Genomic DNA, 21,652 nt, shown 5'->3' with positions numbered 1-21,652 from the left:
TAGCTTGTACCTATCAGAGTCTAATAACCGTGTTTCGACGTTTTAAGCTTGTAATACTCGTTTTAAGAAAACAGATAAAGGTTTTTACATACTCGTAGTGTACACAAGTTGGTGGGAGCCGAAGTAATACACATTAATACAGAAACTTCTCCTTTTACTATATTTGACTCGAATTGATGTCTAAATAAATTGATAGGTAAAAGGTTATCGATGACCTTCGTTCACATATAAACAAATGTAAATAACAATTAGTCATACAGAACAATTTATGTCGAGATTAAAATTGATTCAAAACTCAATCTTTTTTTTAGCAATGGGTGATATCCGTTTTCTATTTTTTTAACACTAATAATAATTCTAACAATAATTATAAAAATGAATTACATTTCTATATTTAAAGGTTGCATGAGTTGTTTTCTACCTAGGAAAACTGCAAAATTAACAAATCGCCTGCACGAACTACTCTTAAATACTCGAAGCGTTAGAAGTTTTTAAAAATAAAAAAAATCTGTAACTGAACGCCAGGATCTTATGAAATCATTCACAGAAAGAATGATATTTCCACAAAAATAAAATTGCGTAGGTTCTATAAATATTCGTAAAAAACATGGCCTAAATAATGTCCAAAAGCTTCTCTTCTTTCCCTGTAGAGAGTGGTAGCTGGATTCAGCTCAATACGTGAATGGAAACCATATGAATTTTCTTTAGATAGCGACAGATCCCAGCATTTTTAGCAATAGTGTATTCCACTCACGCGTCAATCCTCATTCGTCAAGCTGAACATCCATTTTACTCGTATACCGACTCTCAATCATTGGAACTGTGACAAATCTATATCGCGTTCATTTGTACGTATGTCTGTCGACATTGAATACGCTACAGATCGGATCAGTGCTCGTTCCCCATTACTTTCATCCTTTCCTACCACACCCAAACTTACTTGTTCATCGTAAAAAAAGAGTTGTTCAACACGGCCTTTAGAATTCTGTTCTTTAATAACAATATAAGTCTATCAACGTAATCGTTGTCAAAACTTGTACGGTATCGTCTTTCACGATTAATTGTAATCACATATACTTTTAATTAAAATGAAAAAATCGGATATATAAACCATACACATTTGTGTTTTATTAAAAAATAAATCTTAAAACCTCTGTTGAATAACTCTTTGTAATACATATCCTTCGATTTAATCAAATTTTTAAGACGTAGTATCCAACGAATTAGTTACATATTTTAACACTTTATTTACTAATTTAAAATCAGTTCAAAATTTAGAAAAGGATTTTCTACATTAGTATATAGAGAGTGAGTCATCTAAGACTTGTCCTTAAAATATTTCCGTTGCTTTTAATGATACGAAGATATGTCTCAAAAAGAAAATGTTTGTTTCGAAGGGGAATATACCATAATAGAAAAAAAATCTCAAGGTCGTTTGTTTCTGAATTTTAAGGTCATCAATGGTTTTTAAATGGGATGAGGTATTTTCATTATTGTAATATCGTAGTTGATAAAAAAATGGTTGATCAATCTAAGTAATAAACCATGAATAAACGACAGTAGCTAAAAAGTATTTAATTTTGAAATTAATATTTAGTATCTGTGTTCCTAGTTCTTTTGTGTTTACGTTGTCTCTTTTCGCTTTGTTTCCTTCTGCTTACTACACTTTGTTTTTCTCCTTTTCTTCATTTACTTTCGTCTAGTTTCACACTGTCATCAATGGACTCCATCCTTTCCAACTTGCGTGTTTTAGCTTCTTCATTTGTCTCGCCATGCTACTCCTCTTTTTCCTTTTATTTTCTTGTACAACTGGTACGTGTGTCCTCATGCCAAAAGTGTGTTTCGTAACTTGACAACGAAGGTCGTCTCGGTATCAAAAGAAGCAAAATAGGTGCCACCGGAATTGCGTTCCACTTTAGCATGTGTGCACGCGCTGTAAATTCGCGTCGCTGCTTTATCACCGAATCCAACGAAAAGTCGAGCCAAAGTGGCTTTGAAAATTTAATAAATTTGTTGGCATTTCTGCGTTGAATTCTTCTAGTTCTCCAACGAGTCGAGTTTATGAAACGAATTCGTTGAACAACTTACGAAATTCCGTCGATTGTCTGAGAATGGAGAATGAAAATAAAATTCTATTTATTAACGAAAAGAAGTTACTCTTCGAGTTGAACTATTTTAATTAGATTTCTATGACGTGTATTATTTAATCTGCGAAAAATTAATAGCCAATTATGTATGGACTATTTTTAATTGTCATCTTTTGCGATTATATAACTATAGATATCTTCAGAGTAAGTTTTTGCAATTCCTTACTAACTATTATGTTATTACTACAAATTATTATATTGTATGTAGTGGTCGAATTATCAAATTGAATTCTTAAAAATCTCTAAAGAATAAGACATTTCATAATTCAACAGTTTGCTGCTGGTCGTAACTTAAAAGCTTAAACCTAAGAATTCTTTTGCAACTTTCTTTATTTGTAAAATTAGTTACAAATCGTAGTTCTTTTAATTTAGTTACGAATTGTTAGTTACTATTACTCATTGACCAAAAGTACAATTTTTCGCGACCCCTTGGGTTTCTATAATAAAGTAAAATTGCTTTCATAATTCTCTCTCCACCCTACTCTTTAATCTTCCGTCTAGTTTTTATCCATCTATAGAAGTCTGGAAGATGGCTCGAATCAGACGAATCTTTTCGCGATTAATCAAGAACGAAGTCGCTGTTAAACACTTCCTGTGACACTTCCTCTCCAACCCTCTTCGACTCACTGCCCTCCTCCTTCCTGTCACACGAACAAAACGACCAGCAGCGCACACTATGCGCCTTTTTATCCAAGGGTTCACGCACACGAATTGCAGGGATCTGCGAGGGGTTCCTCGACCAAGGTTCCACTCGCCGACTCCACCTCTCATTGGTTGACTGCGGTTAACATTCAACCCCTTTTTTCGAGTTCTTGCTTTACCTCCAGCCACGCACTCGCCGCAACAAATTAATCAGCGCACACACGAGTCGATACTAAGTCTGTGACTAGTCAAACTATTTCATGTACATACTACACTACTGGCCATTTATTTCGATACATCACCGTGTTTGTGATTTTTTTCAAGGTGAGACTCCAGTCAAAAGCTGGTTTGTAATAAATTCATATTTATTGAAGAGAGGTAATGATATCTGAATTTACTGAGTGGGTTTTCAAATAATTGGATACTATGGATAATATGTAATATTAAAACATGAAAATACCACTTCACAGGGTACACATTATTCTTTTTTGGCGCTAATTAATGTATAATCAATGTAGAATATACATATATTCTTTTTTTTTTACAAAAATACACCATCATACCTAAAAATAGTAAACTGCAATTCCTTCATTTGTGGTTGATCTTCGTGTGCAATCGATTACATGAGTTTACATACTCATTTGACATAATATGGAATACAGTAGTATTTCAATACATGAAATGTAATAGATAGTGTACATTTACAACTGAGGACCAAGCAAATACTAAATGCATGAATCGCGAACAAATTGAAAATGTTTGTAATGGAGAAAATATCATACGATAATTCTTATTTACTTTATAAATAAATAATTTCAAACGCACATGTCTACTCAATTTATATTCTAGAAATATGACTCATAATTTTAATTGATCGAATGACAATGGAGTGTATCGTGTACGTAAAATGTCACGTTGGATCTTTAACCGACCTACATAGATCTCAATTATTTAACTTCAATTAATTCAAGATAACATAGAAGCGTGTAATCTCGATATGATGTTAAAACGAGGGTAATCCAGAAAGGCATGTTTGAAATGACAGGTTCATTTCAAATTCATTTAAGAAAATGAGTTATTAATGAAATAATGAGGCTGGGATCCTTAATGAACTTCACGCGGCCGTCTAAAAGTTAATCATATTCAAAACGTTGTCTATCTTATCTAGATATTCTCTTAAGATAAATAAAGAACTACAGTTTTCGCCTAAAATTAACGACGTACATCGATATCACTGGCACGTAGTATTATTGGCTACATGGCTTCTCCTAAGAGGAAAAAAGCGATAGCAGTACTTGTAGCTCTAGATACTTGTAGCTGTAAACTTGGCAGGCGTGCTTGCCAAACTCTGTTGTACACAAAAGTGGTTACAAACTCGGAGAGGAGGCGGTTCCGGATCCGTGTTCTTAAGGTACTTTTTCATCCTTACGATACAGAAGAATATGCTCTTGAACTTCGATCACCTGTTTCCGAAATGGTCTGTACGACGTATTGAAACTTTTAAAGTATTGGACACCTGGTTAAGCCACATAGTCACTCGCCTCCGCTAATTATTTTAACCAGTAAATACAGAATGTCAGTAAAGTTCATTTCGTTCTAGAAACTCCTAGAACAAATACAGAGAAACGCGCGACGATAATAATTTGCTAAATCTATGGAAAGATTTCACAACGCAGATCCAACGGACAAAACGTGGTAAAGTAAATCGTTAAACTTAATTCGTTTCTCTCATTAAGATAGTATACAAATCTAAATTAAAGATGGCAATTACTGTAGTTGTCTTCTTTTGTTTGGGACTTCTTCAACGAATTAAACGAGATGTACGCTTGGTCCTGGGATTGTATGAACTGTAGAACAATACCCGTGATATTTGTCTAATTTGGTTCTAAACTTACAAATTCTTCAAGTAGTCGACATATTAAAGAAACAAAAGTTGCAGTAATTGCCATTTTTTTCTAGCGTAGAAATCGCTAACAAAGTGGGCGCAGTAGGAAATCTTGAATTTCAAGAATAAAGGGTTAAATGATACGAAAAGTAATCGAGTATACCATTCGAAGTATCGACGAATAAACGCATTAATAGGATAAGTTTATATTTCTTCCCATCATAAACCTTTGGCTAGCAGTGTCAGGAACTGACAAGCGATAGCAATACATGTCCACAAATTATATTTTGTAACGAGTAACACCACTAATAAAAGTAATTTTAATGTCTCTTTTAAAAATTGACCATTTGGTTGGCACACTGTCGAATAATGATGCAGTTCCCTTAATCTCAATTTTTTTTAAGAGATCAGAGTGACGTCAATTTATATATTTTCATTATTCAGTAGCTAACTAAAGACAAACTGAACATTTTCTGTTCAGACAGTTTGAACTTGTATTCTGCGTAACGAAATTCGAATTCATTTTTGTCAAACACATATCTATGCTTTTTGCTGTCACGATTGTGTGTCAAAAATCGTTCTATGGAACCATTTATTGAAAAATGTCCATCCTTAAAATGAGGGAAACATTTTGTTTTGTCAACAACATAACTTTCTCCATGACTGCATAAACGTTGCGAGCAGCATCAGCAACATTTGAACCGCGATTAAATTCATAAAGTAGCACATGTCGGTGATGCTTATTCTAATTCGATGTTCCATACTTTTCGCATAATTATCGCTGTTTTTTAGTACAGAATAAAATCATACAAAATGATGTAACAGAAAAAACCAAAAGCTATCGAATAACGCATACTATTATATATAACTGACAGACTGTTGGTTGATATTAACTGAAGCTTCTGAATGCAAGCGATATGGTAAGATATTCCGACATTTCTCCAGCATTATAGCTAGCTTCTTCAAGGGTCAAATTTGATTTGTTTAAAAGCAATAAAATCACAAATTCTTCTTAACACTTCATCTACCGGACTGTTTAGAAACAATCTTTTATTCAAAAGAGAATTTTCTACAGTAGCATATGCCAATCTAGGCTTACAATAATTCCTCCATACTGTTACTGGGTACATTGAAAGCAAAATCTGTTTCTAAACACTGAAGACTGTAAGTAGACAACCATCAACACAGTAAATAAATTCGAATAACTAAATACTGCAATTAAAAAGCCTATAAATAGGCTTCCGGTAAATAAAGTGTTAAGCACCAGTATAGAAAGAAATAATTCATCCTCTATACTAAGAGTAAATTGTACGCGTTGAATATTCTCTTTGACTCCTACAGAAATTAGTTGAAATGGTAGCTAAATGTTGAAGTATATTACTCAAAGGGCACGAATTACACCCTAAAGCTTTGGTTAATGTCAATCATGAAGAATAGAGTCGTGAAAGCATCATATATCTGATAGACAGTTGTTACTAGATATTGGGTTGTCCAAAAAGTTCATGACGATTGGCGGTCTGAAATATCAGAATTGTTAAAAACAAATGGCATATGTACATCTCTTAAAAGGTCATACTTGAGTCATCCTTAAAACAAAATTTAGATGAGATACACTATATGTAGCGGTTTTATATTCCCTTAAATATGAAAGGGAACAAAGTGCACTATATGCGCTTGATGCTTTCCTTTTGGTGGCAAAAATGCCATACAAGCAACAAACAAGATATACGTTGTTTATGGTGAAGGTGTTTTAACCAATAGAGTTGTGTGGAAGTGGTTTGCTAGGTTTATAACTGATGATGATCAACTTTGATGATCAAGAACCTCCGAGTAGACTCTCCAGTACTGTTGAAAATTAGATCAACGTACTGATCGAAAATAACCCACGCTATACGACACATAAAGTAACAGAAATATTAAAAATATCAAAAACCAGCATCCACGAGAATTTTATGGAGTTGGTTATATTAATCGTAAATCACAACTAGCGAATGGGAAGTGCGTTGTGTTTTATCAGGACAATGTACGGCCCTACGTGTCTTCGACTACTCGACAAAAGTTGTTAGAGCTAGTTAACCCTCGGCACCATCAGATTTTTACTTATCTACATATTTACAAAATTCCACTAATATCAAAATCTTTAACTCTTTGGTTCGCGTAAAAAATGATCTTGAAAAGCTTTTTGTTGGAAAATCTAAGAAATTCTGGAAGGATGAAATCTTCAAGTTGTGTGCAAAATGAGGAAAGGTTATGAAACAAAATTGTATCTATATAATTCAATAGATGTATGTCTAGATTCAAATATGTTGCCATTAAATTTTTCTTAAAAATCGTCGCAAACTTTCCGAACGACCCAATATATTCAAGATGAAATTAAAACCTCGCGAACGTATGTACCAACCCAATACATCCTACCACAAGTTACTAATAAAGAGACACTGATTCGAAACTTGCTATCCGTTACGCCGCACAACCGACGAAGACACGAATAGAAAGTGTAATTCGAGAAACTTGGGAAAGTTGCGTAAGACTCACCGTTTTCCGATTTCGGTGGGACTGGCTCGATTTTCACGGAGGTGGTTGTCGCGTGAAGGGACGTCGAGACTTCGGCGACCTGACAGGGCACCGAAGCCAGCGGTTCCCTTTTCACCAAGTTACTACCACCATTGTTATTGCCGTTGCAATTCGCGTCCTGCCCGTTCCAGGACGAGGCAACCGGCAATGTCCTGCTGCAGCCCGCGTCGGAATGCACCGTCCTGGTTTTCCCTGAATTTATAAAACAAGAGTTTGTTACTAACCCTCTGAAATCCAAGCGTGCGATCTGTCGTATAGCTGCAGTGTTGGAAAAACTATCGTACGTGCGATTTATTACTAGATTCAACCTTAACCCTTTCCCTATAGCGGTCAATTCTGTTTCTGTAAATTAATAAAAAGAAAGTTCGATGTACTTAATTAATAAAATTTGCTAAACACAGAAAATGCTTCTCTGATAAAAGAATCATTGATAAAAATGTCACACACATTTGACGAGGCAACAGATTTAATTAAGTAGATAGCAAAGGAAAATTGGAATCAAGAATAGATAAAAAATGGATAACCAACGAAATTACATCAAATACGGAAATCAACCAATGATACTATCCCAACTCAAACGATCCTTGACCTCTTATAAGTAAGCTACGGCAAATTTTAACGCATTGTTAAACGCGCGGAAATTTATATTCCACTTTTTAATCGCGCCTCGGTGCTTCATGAAAGCCTGTCAAATTGCGCGCCAACCATAAAGCCTCGTTCCATCCGAGAAATTATTGGTCATACTGATAGTTCCAGGGAAACACAAAGAGCGCGCACAGTTGGAACAGGCGAAGTTCTCGGAAGCCACGGCGGAAAAGAACGCTGGCTGGCCATAATTCCCTCTACTTTGTGTCACAAAGTGCTGGACGATATAAATGTTTTCATTGTTGGTAAGCGAGGTACGGGCGTACGGTGCACATTGTAAGGCAAATGTTCACGCGGCGTGTGCACGAAGCCACACTGGGTGGCATAAATGTTCACGGTACGGACGATAAAATCAAGATCCTCTTTTTTTCGCGATAGAGACCGTTGGCTGCGGAATTAATGTCGGCGTTACTCACGCAGCTATCGACCTCGTTGCGAATCTCTATTGTCTCGACGATCGTTGGCGTAGAAGCACGAATTAACCCAACGCAAATATTTTTCACCCGGTGCTTAGCGGGATGGAATCTCCCAAACGAGGCCAAAATGTGCAATTATGAAATTTAGAAAAAGAAACGATTATAAGTATGTACTACGATATTATAAGATGGTTATAATAATAATATTATAAGTGTAATACATATATACTGTACGTCGTATAGAATAAGAGATGTCAGTGCGATAGGTATGTATCCCGTCTGCTTGAGAATGCAAATTGTGCGTTATAATAAATAGTTATCGTTTAAACAAAAGTGCCGTTTTTGCTTAACTCCTAAATAAAGTTTTATTCAACAATTATGTTACAACAAAAATAAGTTACATTATCCCAAATAGTTTTAATTTATCATGGTAATACTAAGTTTTGCTTGTGAGATACTTAGAAGCTACCCATAAAATGTGAATGTATGTAAAGGCACAGAATTATTGTCTAAACCTAATAATTTCGAACTCTTACATACGAGTACTTCTCTTTACAAAGTACTGAGAAGTAATTCGGATAACTTTTAACATCCATAAGCATGTTACTACTTTTGTTGTAGTGCACAAGAAACTGCATCGAGTCGTCAGAGTATAGGCTCCCATTTTTAAAAAAAGTGCAATTGCATTTTTCTGATGCACAGATGCACAAAAGTGCATAAAATTAGTTTCATGATATGCACCATCCAAAACCATTTAACTTTCACTTATAACATTTTCTTCTATTCCCAACCGTTCAGGAGGTACAGCCTGTTCCAGTTGCGTGGGGCGCTCTGTATTACAAATTAATTTTTATCGCATAAGGGGCTTTCCCAAAGGAGCTTTAGGATTTTGTCCGATTCCATACAATGCATAGTTTTGTTTAAAATAAAATTGGGATATATTCCATAGCACTTGTGTTTGACTAAAAAAATCAAGATCGTAAGACATCTACAACAAATCTCACGGACTTATGGACCAATCCAATAAATACTCGCAATCACCCAGAACATAATTCATTTTGTAGTTACATGATCCGTCTACCAAACGAATCCGACATTTGTCAGAAAGTTAAAGCAGCAGATAGGAACCATTAACGAAGTCAGTTTTAGGTAATAGTGCTTAAGGGTATCAAGACAAGAACCGAGCAAAGCAACGAAGGATATGGCGACTAGTCTCTTAGTGGAGCTGTAACGTATTTGCGCGTTAATTAGAATCCAGAACACGTTTACCTGTTTGTTACTAATCTTGTTACTCGTCATGTGCCGAGCCGAAGGATGAACGTAACTTAAACCCGTTTACGAGGAACACTGTGCCACGTTAATTCGACAATTGAAGGATTTGCCGGGAGTGCAGTTTAACTCTCCGTCAAAGTCGATGCTAAGTATTTAAAGTCTGGACGTTATGGAGTGAACCGAGAATTTTCGTCAATTACTCAAATTTGAGGTTAAAGGGAAATATGCAACTTTATTGAACACTTCGTTTTTTAGTATAAAAATAAACATTATTCTTTATGTTTCAATTCTTCGACTTTAATTTTATTATATATTTAGATCGAAACGTCTTCAGAGTCTACAAATACGAAATATATAAATCTTAAATTAGAAATTTCGAGAAAAATTCATAAATAAAAGGAAATTAATTATTTATTTATCATTTGGTAATTATTCAAATAGAATGGTAAAATGTGTTATGTGTAAAAATGAACAATTCAGTATTAAATTTTATTTGTTTAAGATATGATGCTTTTTCCTTGGATAACCATGACAACTTCATAATTATAGTAAATATATAAATAGTATATAAATGCTAGATATATCACATACAAATATAATATATAATTCGTATTTAATTTTCGTAACCCCAGTCCGAGTTTTGTATAAGGTGTTAATTATATTAATTTACGAAATCCCTAAAATTTTATTCAATAATGTTCGTTCTTAAAATTTGTAATAATCATTACATTTTCAATAACAGAATTTAAATAAAAGAATAGACAATATATTTCTGAATACATTCTGCGAACGAGCACGCTATTTTGTTTTGTTACAACTTGTATTATAGTAATACTTCTTATAATATACTATTTTTTTCAAGTGCATTTCACGACAAATTTCTAACAAAGGCTTCTAAATTCATTTTAGTTATGCTTATTATTTAACTGAAACCAATCAGACATTATATAATTCTTTAGGGTTTTATTAATGTTTTTTTATTAGGCCCCAATTAATTGAAGAAATGACAAATTTATACAGAACATTAGGTGAAAATATTTGTCATTTGTTTTATTGCACTTTCTATACGACTCGGTACTTCATGTGTACAATTCGTAATAACACTGATTACCATTTGTTGAAAAGTTCTATTCAATGAAGCATTTCAGAAGTTTCCGAACAAACGCGGGGATTGATAAGCATTAAATGAAATCAATCGACCCACTTATTTTTTCGAGTTCAATAGTTCGATTATCTTGAATGGGGTATATTGATTAAATAATCTGTATGCATCGAACGGAAGAACACAGGAAATGGATAACAACAAAACAACCGATTCAGCTATTTTATTGATTTCCACGACCAACGGCAATCTCTAATCATTTATAGCTTGACGCGTGCATTTGCATTTGGATTCACTTTACAGCGAATTGTTGTTTATGCATTGCGTTGTCGAGTGTAAATTTCAGCATTATTCATAGAAATTGTAAAAAGGTACTGTTTATCACAACAAGGAAATCACTACATAGATAATTTATATGTCTCTAAATAACTCGTTCTTCTTGTACAGTTTCTCTACTTTTTATATTTTAGACTATCTATTGTAGCTACGAATGTCAAGACAATACAAAACAAATCATCATTTGTTTATGCTGTGAAAAACGCTATAGAAATTAAATTTTTGTATTGTTTTAAATAGTATTAGATAAGTATAAAAGAACTAAAAACAGTTACATACATAAATAACTCGTAAAGTGTCAAAAGATGGACTTTAGCTGTTTTTGACTTCAATCTAACTGAAGAGGTCTCAAATCGAACCGATACAATTAAATATTTGTTTGAAATATTATTTCTCTATTAATTACTAACTTTTGATACGTCTAAACTATAAAAAATTTAATCACAATTAAAAACCTTCGTTTAGGATTAAATTTTACTATAAGCTCTCTTCATATTTATAATGAGTCTTATCAGTTCCATTTTATTAAATTCGAAAGACAAATAATGCATAATGTGAATTTTTCTTGAAGCACTGGAATTGATACTGATATTTCTAAATAAACCGACTAGTAGGAAATCCTATTTTTATATAATTTATTCAAGCAAAATTGTATACAATTTAAGACTTCGTTACTTTAAAAATATTTATCTCGAAAAGTGAATTAATTAAAAGTAAGAACAGAATTATGAAACTTTATTCTAACAATGAGTAGAACTTTCGCAGCAGTGTTATAGTTACAGAGGTAAAGTCAACAACTCCTTACTGTAATAAAGACTATAACGAATATTTTTTTTCATACTCAGCGTGTCCAAAACTAGTATTCTTGTTGTTCGTAACCCCGGGTCCACACTGCGCGAACACGAAACAAGAACATACTCTAAAAACATTCGCAAGGGTGTTCTTACTGTCGCTAACATGTCGGCGAACATCTACGATGTTCGTACTCCTGTGAAACTGATGTTATTTTGTGGATTCGGGCGATTCGCATCCTCTCCATGGTTGAAAATGCTCGAAAGCAAACGACCGTTTACGACCACCCGCCGGCAGATACTCCAAAGGGATAATAATATGCGTGACCGTAGTTAATATTAGTCCCTTAATATTCATCCAAGTTTTTATGCTTTTCTTATTGTATCTTGATGAAAATATATGCAATATATTGGCGAGATTTTTCTGATAAAAATGATATCAAACACGACGCAATACAGACAATTTTGAGTTTCGCTTATGATAAGTAATAGATTTTGTTACAGCCTATATGTATTACACATACTATTCTTCAAGAAATGTTCGTTGACCTTTTTTTTTAAGACGGTATGCTTGCCTATTAATATTTTTTAAAATACCATTTTACGGCCCTTGTCAGCTTCACGTCTTAAAAAAGTTAGCTATGTGAACCTGATACCTGACTTTTCAAATATTCATTTGTTTATGGAAAATAATAGCATTTCGTTTGTACTTGATTGAACCATTAATAGTTTCGTTTGTACCTTCATCAATTAATAAATAAAAAAAATAAAAAAAAATTACCCAGCATCCAACATTCAGATTTTTGTAATCTGTTTTTTCACTTCGTTCATAATTCACTAGTTTAAATTTTACAGCCAATTATTGTACGTGTAAGAAAGGAGTAAATTAATTTTCAAAATTTTTTAAATCTGTTCTTCCTCTGTGCCTGTAACTTTAATTTTGAAAACAATGCGGTCTCATTTCCTTACGTTTCCACTTCTAAATGAGTTCTTCAGAAATACGCAGAATTGATGAGTGACGAACTCTCCCCTTACGCATATAAACAATTGCTTATAAATCATAAACTATTGAGGTACAAACGAAACGAAAAGCGATACAAACGGGTACAAACGATTCTAAAGAATAGGGAAAAAACAGATTTCAAAAATCTCAATGTCGGGTGCTTGTCATTTTTTTTATTTTTTTTTTATTAATTGATGAAGGTACAAACGAAGCTATTAATGGTTCAATCAAGTACAAACGAAATGCTATTATTTTTCCATAAAAAAATGAATTTTTGAAAAGTCGGGTATCAGGTTCACATAGCTACAAAAGTTACCTAGTTTTTTCATAGGCCCTAATTATCTCCTGGCAAGAATTTTACAATCTGTTTCCTATTTTCGAAGAGACTTTCTAATTGATTACTGGCTCACAAAATCAAGTATTAATATTATAAAAATATTGCATATTGTAAACGAAACTTAAAGTTGTCTGAATTGCATTGTGTTTGGTGCCATTTTTATCAGGAAAATCTCGCCAATATATTGCATATACTTTCATCAAGATACAACAAAAAATATACAAACTTGGATGAGTAATAAGAAAATAATGTTAACTTCGGTCACGCATATTATCCCTTTGGAGTATGTACCTACCTGGGGGTGGTCATAAAGACCAGCCCCACATTTGGAAAGAATAGCAATGCCCAAGCTCCGAGGGTTTGAAAAGGGACAAGAACGAGGAAAAAGGCGATGTTTTCCCCGAACGTGTTCGCCGAATCCACCACCTCGTGAATCGCTGAATTTGGTTCGCGAACACAGTTTTCGCCTAACCCAGCGGGGCTACTTTTACGACTTTACGCCTATTAGGAGGGTCATTTGTTAGCGAACTCTGCTATTTCCCGTCCACACTACGGCGAAAACCGGTGAATAACAGGGTTAGCTATCATGTTCACGAACGATGTACGCGAACCAGTGTTCGCGCAGTGTGGACCCGGGGTAAGGGTTGTTCAGCGCGTTCGCCGCGAAAATTACCCAATTGAAAGGCTCCGATTTTGATTAACTTTTTACAGAATGATGATACCATTAACAGATGCAAGACATTTATTTAATACCGTTGATTCAGTTTAAAGGAGTGACAAAAATCAACAAAGTATTATTATTTAATATACATTTTATAAAAAATATAAAATATGTAACAGCATTTGTAAATAAATAATTCCTCGTTGTAAAATTTAAGTGAAGGATTTGAATGTGAATTCAGGCCCTGCATATAACTCCTCGGTTTCAATATTATGGTTGTCTGACTATCAAACAGAGATGGCTTATCCATCTTTGGTCCCGTTCTTCATCGTAGGTCATTAAAGATCATTAATTTTTCAATTAAATTAATTAACTGCTCAGATATTAACAATACCATGGAAACAATATTTTTAAAGGGATGTTTCATTGGAACCATTTTACTGTCAAGACAAAGAATCGTTACGCTATTGGCATCATTTGAACTACATTGCTGGGAAGTGTCAAAGTGTTTTGACTTTTCAAATTGTCACGAAAATTTCCCTTGTAGAATTTTCTTACCATTGGCTTACGATGTAAGCCTTTCAGCTTTCGCTTCATCCCCATCGATGTTTCCAAAACAAACGTGTCCCGTGCAAAATTTTCACCGCTGAGAACACCTGACACGCGTTTCCGTTTTCCCAGAGACAATCGCGCGACGACTCCAAAGAAAACACAGGGCGATCCAAACATTTTCACAAAAAGAGAAACGCGAAAGACAGTAGACATGCAAATGGGACCCGAAATGAGTACGAAGAAATGTGGAAAGAACGGCTGTCAACGATTCAAGCAAATATTTTTACATCAACTCGACGATTTTAATGGAAAAACGAGGAAAATGTTCGTGGAACGAGTCTTCGAGCTTCTTTCGAGAGAAATGGTGAGCAGAGGAGAGAGGGGGGGGGGTGGAGAAAGAGAGACAGAAAGAAGAGAAGCGAGGAGAAGAAACGGGTCGGAGATTTCGTTTCGCTGAAATTAATTTACCATTTAGCGGAGAGTCAGGCAGAATTACTAAAATTATACAAGTATTTAAAATATACACGAATTGGAATATGGATGGCTCGTTTAAATTTCGAGTTGGTGGCCACTGCCTCGTGCCTTCAACCTTTTGAATAAATGAAATCGTAATTAAGTAACCATAAACCCAGTCGACCAATGCTGATATACTGCGAACTAAAAGATTTATTAAGGGACTATATAAACGTAGGATAAGCAAAAATGAGGTGAACTTTATGAATGTTTGAGGAGAGACACTTTCTTTTTACTGAAAAATTATTTGTAGTTTGAAACTTTGTATTTTGATGTATTTATTCTATAAGTTTTACTGGAAAATTAACAAAATGTTAAAAAATAATATAAAATTCATAAAGTATGAGTTTATTTTTCTTTATAACTCCTAGTATTTTTGTGCTATCCAAAATTGAAGAATCATCAACGAAAGACCACTCGAGAGCAAATAATCATCAGTTCCCTATTTTGAAAATTACCTCGTTATCACTGAAGAAATAAGAAAGAGTCCGATGCCACGTCTAAACTTTCTAAAATATGTTAAAGTTTTTAAAATAATTCAGTATCCTGTTGCAATAAAAACTAAATTATCATATGACAAATATAAGAATTATAAACAAAAGAACTCATCAAATGCTCGCAAGCAAATACACCCCAGCACCGAAATAATCCTCAGTCGTCAATAATAAAAATTTCTGAGAGCTCGTTATCACCAGAGTAACAAAGATGATTTCGTGTCAAGATATTCACGAAACGGGACAGAATAATCAGCTACATCCACCGTTGCTCGGAAGTCACGCGGAGAGAGCATCGGTTCTCGGTATACCGTGCAATTTAGTCAGCGGCGCCCTGGTAACGAGTCTCGAACAGTGGCAAAAGTCGTCGCGATCGTTCTCCCGAACAAGTAGCCCGCCGTGGGAAGCATCGACTGGGCCACGTGGTAGACGGGAATGAATCATGAAAACGAAGCGTAAAACTGGCGTCGGGGATACCAAGGAGAAACCAGCGGTGGGGCCAGCCGGCTCTTACAGTAAATATAGAATCTTGCGTAAGCTCTTCGCTCTTTTCTCATTTTCGTGTCTTCTCTTCCTCGCCGTCTCTTTCTCTGACACGCTAGGCCAACCTCTTCCCACCTTTTCTGGTTGCCACTTTTTTGTCACCTTTTTTCGATCCTCCTTCGCAGCTTTGCTTTTTTTCCCTTCTGTCTTGGTTTCTTTTTCGTCATCCTTTTCCTCCACCACCGCTCCTTTCCCTACCGCGGTTCCGTCGTTTCCTTTTCTTTCCTCTTTCCGCCACGGTTGCCTCTTCTTCTACTTTTGCCGTTCCATCGACGTCCTCATTTACTCTGTTGGCGTTTCTTCTTCGTCGGTTTTGCTCACTTTTCGCCGCAGCCTGCCAACCAGTATATACCACCTCTTCCCTTCTGACTCCAACGACCGAGACACGACTTTGCGTTGCGGAACGCCCGGAGGGAGTCGCTGCAAGGTCGTCAATTGCATCAGCGACGGTAGCCCACGAGGCTTCCTGCTTCTTACCCGAGCATCAGGCCGTGGAGAGACCCTGATCTCGAGCGATGGACCGATTTCGTGGATCGCTTCTTACAAGGACTTAGGAATACCTTTGATAGAAGCTCTAACACTGAAATTCAGCACACCGATGGACTACATTCAACTGACACTATGCGTGCTTGGGATCTACCAGGAATAGTTTGGTTTAACCACCATTAGAGGTAGCTCAAATTCTTGGCATTCTTGTAATTCCAGCTGTACTAAGCAGTCAGAAATTCGATGCGTATTCGCAAACAAAACCTATGATTTGGTAATATTTTTATTCAGATCATGCTATTGTTCGTTATTCATATCTAATATCTTTTTCTACGAGGGTCATTCAAGTATAAACCGGGACCGGAATCGATTCTAGTGACCACCCTTGTGTAGATAGTTAATCAGCAATACCTTTTGAGTCCTAAAACACAGTTCCCAGAACTTTTCTGGCTGACAGTAGAGTCTTGGCCTTGATCAGTGACCTTTTCTTAACTTTCCATCACCCCTTACTCATTCTGCTATTTTCTGGGGTATAGTTATGGAGCCATATTTCGTTACAATTGGCTACTGGGACAGCTAAATTCTATTTTTTCTATGATGGGATCAGAAAGCTTCCTATCTGATGGAGAACATGTATTTCTGTTGAAGGAACTCACGTAGAAAAATTAGACAACCCATTTGTATTTCTATCTATCGCCAATAAATTTATGTACAATAATTCCGGTTTATATTTGAATAACCCTCGTATCTCTAACAGTTTTTGAAAAATTTAATAAACTGGCGTATCATTCACAATTTTAAGTTTCATAAAAATCGGTACGTTACAGTTGAATGATATTTCTTGTATTTATTGTGCGATCAGGAGATGTTGGGGAAAAATCTTTATGGCTGCACCGAAGCTTTGGCTTGGTTTCGAAGCTTTGAATAACCAGTCAGAACTTTATTATGAGGGGACTAACTTTCATAAAAAGGTATTAAGAATAGTGAATTGTTCATTTTTATAGCTCTGTCATTTAGATCCTTTCTTACGAAGATCACCCTTGAACTTAAGATTATGCTGGTGTTCCAATTTTTTTGTGATCGACTGTATACAGGGTGTCCCAAAAATGTTGTAACACATTGAAAGGGCTGGTTCGGGAGGTGATTTGAAACAACTTTTTTCCTTAGTGAAAATGTTGTCCGAGGCTTCGTTGAGGAGATATTAACAGAAAACACTGACCAATCAGAGCGCGCGGATACCGTTGGAGCGGGCGCGGTAGCGAAGGCTATGTGCTAAGCGACCGCGCTTGTACGCGAACAAGCGACTCGACGTGCATCGAAGGACATTGACGCGGCCGCCTAGCACATAGCCTTCGCTACCACAGCCGCTCCAACGGTATCCGCGCGCTCTGATTGGTCAGTGTTTTCTGTTAATATCTCCTCAATGAAGCCTCGGACAACATTTTCGCTAAGGAAAAAAGTTGTTTCAAATCACCTTCCGAACCAGCCCTTTCAATGTGTTACAACATTTTTGAGACACCCTATATATCGTTGTATACAGACAGTTCTTTCAGTTAATCATTTTATCGTTAAATATATCTTCTTATTAGTGCAATTGTAACAAAAGTTCGACAGAAGAAGCCGCGGACGCTATATAAGCAACTCGGCGGCCGGCCACATTACAAAAAGTCCGAGCGATAAGGCGCCAGCCTTATAAACAAAAGCCGAATGGGCGAGGACCTGGACGGACAAGGGAGTAGGGATTCACTCGCTGTTCGGCCCTCGATGAGGAAAGACGTAGCATAAAACAGCATCTATAGAAAAGCATTCTATTAATATTAATAAAGTACCTTTATAATCGCATTTAGTAATCGTTTTGTTAATACAATATACTGTTTTTTGGTTTTTTGTTATTTTAATACCTGCTAGTTATAACAAAAAGTATATCAGAGAATCTCTCAGGGGAACTGAGTTAACCAAGTTACAATGTATGGTATGTATCGCCAACCCAATGCAATAATAGAGTTGGACGACATTTATGAACGTATAGGTCTGTTTAGTAGCGAACATATCCGACTATCCGCTTCTACGACTCGTCGAGAAATTCTGGGCAGTGCTCGACTAAACTGTCGAGTTGATTTGTCTAAGCTTTTGTACGAGTTGCAACGTGGAGGCTTTTGTTTTGGATCGAGTTGATGGAATTACTACCTCTTCGGTAAAACGAAAATCTGGATGGATACTCGGTGCTTCGAATCCAACGAGAAGCTCATGAATGGTCAATATTGCGTCCTTGGCCGAGAGGATTCGGCAACGATAAGCGCCGGCGTCGAAAATTCCCTCGTCTTTCCTCGTTTATACGTAAGTACAAGTTTCCAAATACAGTTCCTCGTCCCACTTCCCCCGAGTCGAAAACAGAGTCTGCCAGGCAGCCTTAGTGACGGTCCTTTGACAAAAACTCTTTTCCTTTCCCGCTTCTCCTTCGCCCTTCTTCTTCCTCAGCTTGTTCCGCCCCATATGACGTAAGGTCGAGATCTTAGCTTCCCGGGCAATCAGGAAGCGAAACAAGAACCCCAAACAAATAACAACGGTTCCGACCAAGGAAGACTTTTCTTATAACATATCTACACATCTATCTACACATTTCTTATAACGTTACAGTCGATATCTGGCTAGGTGCTGTGACAGCGCAGGTCTTTAACAAGGATTTCAAAAACTTGTGCCGTGATAAAACTGCTTGAATTTGTGCGACGATTATGTGGAAAAGTAATTCAGTGATATACGTCAATTTTATAAGTATTACACGTCGACTATCGAATAGAAACTGATATTACCAAGTGTGCTTGCAGCTTGCTGAACATCATCATCTTTCTAAACAGTCTTAACCGTCGAAGGTGAAGAGTATTAGAGAATTAAGAAACATGGAAATGTATTGAGTGTCTTAATATTAATACATCGCAGGAATAATACATGATCTAGTAAACTATTTATTATGTTACAAATTCGATGTGTTAAACAAATAAAATTTACATTTCTGTTAAACAGAATATACGTTCTAACATGTTACACAACAAAAAATATGTCAATTGAGTTATGGTCAGATATACATTGCAATAATGAACAAAGTCCTATAGTGTCCAAATATTAATATGAATCACTGTATGGCAATTTTATAAGTATTACAATTTTTCTCCTATTTTAAATTTGTATTAGGAGCAATAGAGTAACTCTTACGACAAAACTAAAAATTTGCAATTTTTATATATACCGTAGAACCTCGATTATACGAACCCTTATTTCCAAATTCTCCTAATCGGACTGCTAATAACAGAGTAATTTCCACTGATCATGATTCATCATCCACCCTGTATACGTAAGTTATTAAACACTGAAACACTTCTAAAGGAAATAAAGAAACTTCCAACTACTTGTTTTCTTAACCCAGAAAAGAATATATCATTTATTATACTTACTTTCCCTTTACTCGTTTAAAATCTAGTTCCTCCTTTTTGTCTAAAAATTAACAATTTACGAGAAAGAAACCATCATATCGAGTCCTTAGATCTAAGCAGACTTGCTTTCGCCATTTTAACGAACAAACGTCGACGATAATAACATTTGCCAAGAAGTCTACGCGACCACGCAGAACCAAATGCAATAGCTTTACGTAACCACGATACGTTGAATCAATACAAGAACGCCAAGCAGAAATAGCATCCGTGAAGTTTGCATTGAAGTTCAGTTAGCGTACACCCCACAAGGAAGTCGTCTGTACGTAACGAAGTCAATTACACAAGCGACTGTGAAGCTCGAAGGTTTTCTGCTCTGAGCTTCAATGCGGCGAGGTAGCCGATCTTAAGATTTTATCTCGCTTTCAAGAACATGGCAACTTCGTTAGTTCGAAATGTCGCGGTACTCTAAAAAGTATTTCTGGTCTCGTCTTTTATACGTGCGAACCAGCCTGTGGATTTCAATCGTTTAACGTTTACCTATCCAGAACAATGTTTATTTCCTGATGCTGCTTAGATTGCGTCGTCAAGATGACGTTTAATATACCGACTGTACGATTCATTACGCAGAAACTGACTCTGTAAGAAAATTCTCCACTCGTCTTCAATTACTTTATATTAACGTCGGAAGTACATAACAGAAGACAGTAGAATTGCCCGTAGTAATATTTTCAGATTAAATGGATTGAAAACTGGTACATTTTTTTTGGCTTAGCATTTGCATATAGGATATTTTTTAATCATATGTTATGAGTAAGTAAGTTGTTCTATAATAAAAAATATATTCTTATGTATGTAAATAAATATGTTCTTTAAAGAAACATCATGTTTAGGTTTTAGGAACTCTATCGGTAAATTTTACAGACGTAATTGTGTTCTCAATTGGGCAAGTTATAGAATGGAGTATTAACAAATTTCCATCAAATCAGTAACATAAATAAGACAAAGAGAAGACTTTAAAAGATGTCTTCTTTCACATCTTGGCTATTTCAAAGAAAAATTATACTGTACAGATGGGGTACAGCTATTTTACTGCACTGGCCGGTGATCATTGTAATTAAAAAACCACTCGACGGAATTGAATGAAATTCATACGCTTTATTCTAAATATAAAAACCTAGTTATTAATCGAAGGATTTTTCGTTTTGATGAAAACTTCAATTTTTATAAACAATAAACATGCGCATATTCGCATGAAATGCTTAATTAAATAACCAGGGGCCCCCATCTTGTTGATTTTTAAATAAAAAGAAGGTTGGATTGATTTTTGACGAACCAGCATAAAGTTATGATGGTCACCGTAAAGCACTACTTGTGGAATAGGATTCAAGAAATATGGCAATAACTCTGTCTGCAATAAATATTTTGTTTTGAAATTTTAGTCGAATAAAGTTAAAATATTGTATAATAACATAGTATTATTTTTGTTATAAAATATATTAAACTACTGTAAAAAAAAATTATTTAAAATACCCATTTTTTCTCGCCGCACAGTGGGACAAAACGGCTGTCGGTGATAAAAAATCTATAATTTTGGTTCTCTTGGAAATACTTTAATGAAATTTTGGGAAGTTATTCCCTATATTATGATACATAAATTGTATTAGTATAAATCCATTTGAGCTGCAGGGTGTCCAAATATTCACGTATTAAGTGTAACGCGTTCAACATCTCTCACTTGCTTGACATATTTTATGTTATTTAACCAAAATCTGACTCAAAACTGTTAATAATTGTGAGAGAAATGTATTTAATAATTTAAAAATGA

General features: G+C 35.4%; 1 protein-coding gene across 1 annotated transcript in view; it reads right to left on the bottom strand.

Annotated features, from left to right (window-relative positions):
* The window catches only part of LOC128873879 (uncharacterized), a 460,110-nt gene that overhangs the window by 90,933 nt on the left and 347,525 nt on the right, over nucleotides 1-21,652 (bottom strand). Inside the window, exon 8 of the mRNA XM_054117849.1 lies at nucleotides 7,210-7,440. Within this exon, the coding sequence (XP_053973824.1) occupies nucleotides 7,210-7,440 (231 nt within the window). The remainder of the gene's footprint in view (nucleotides 1-7,209; nucleotides 7,441-21,652) is intronic.

This window comes from Hylaeus volcanicus, chromosome 3, assembly GCF_026283585.1.
Source record: "Hylaeus volcanicus isolate JK05 chromosome 3, UHH_iyHylVolc1.0_haploid, whole genome shotgun sequence".
NCBI classification, from domain to species: Eukaryota; Metazoa; Arthropoda; class Insecta; order Hymenoptera; family Colletidae; genus Hylaeus; species Hylaeus volcanicus.
The sequence above is the reverse complement of the archived record's forward strand: the minus strand, read 5'-3'. Positions and strand labels throughout refer to the sequence as shown.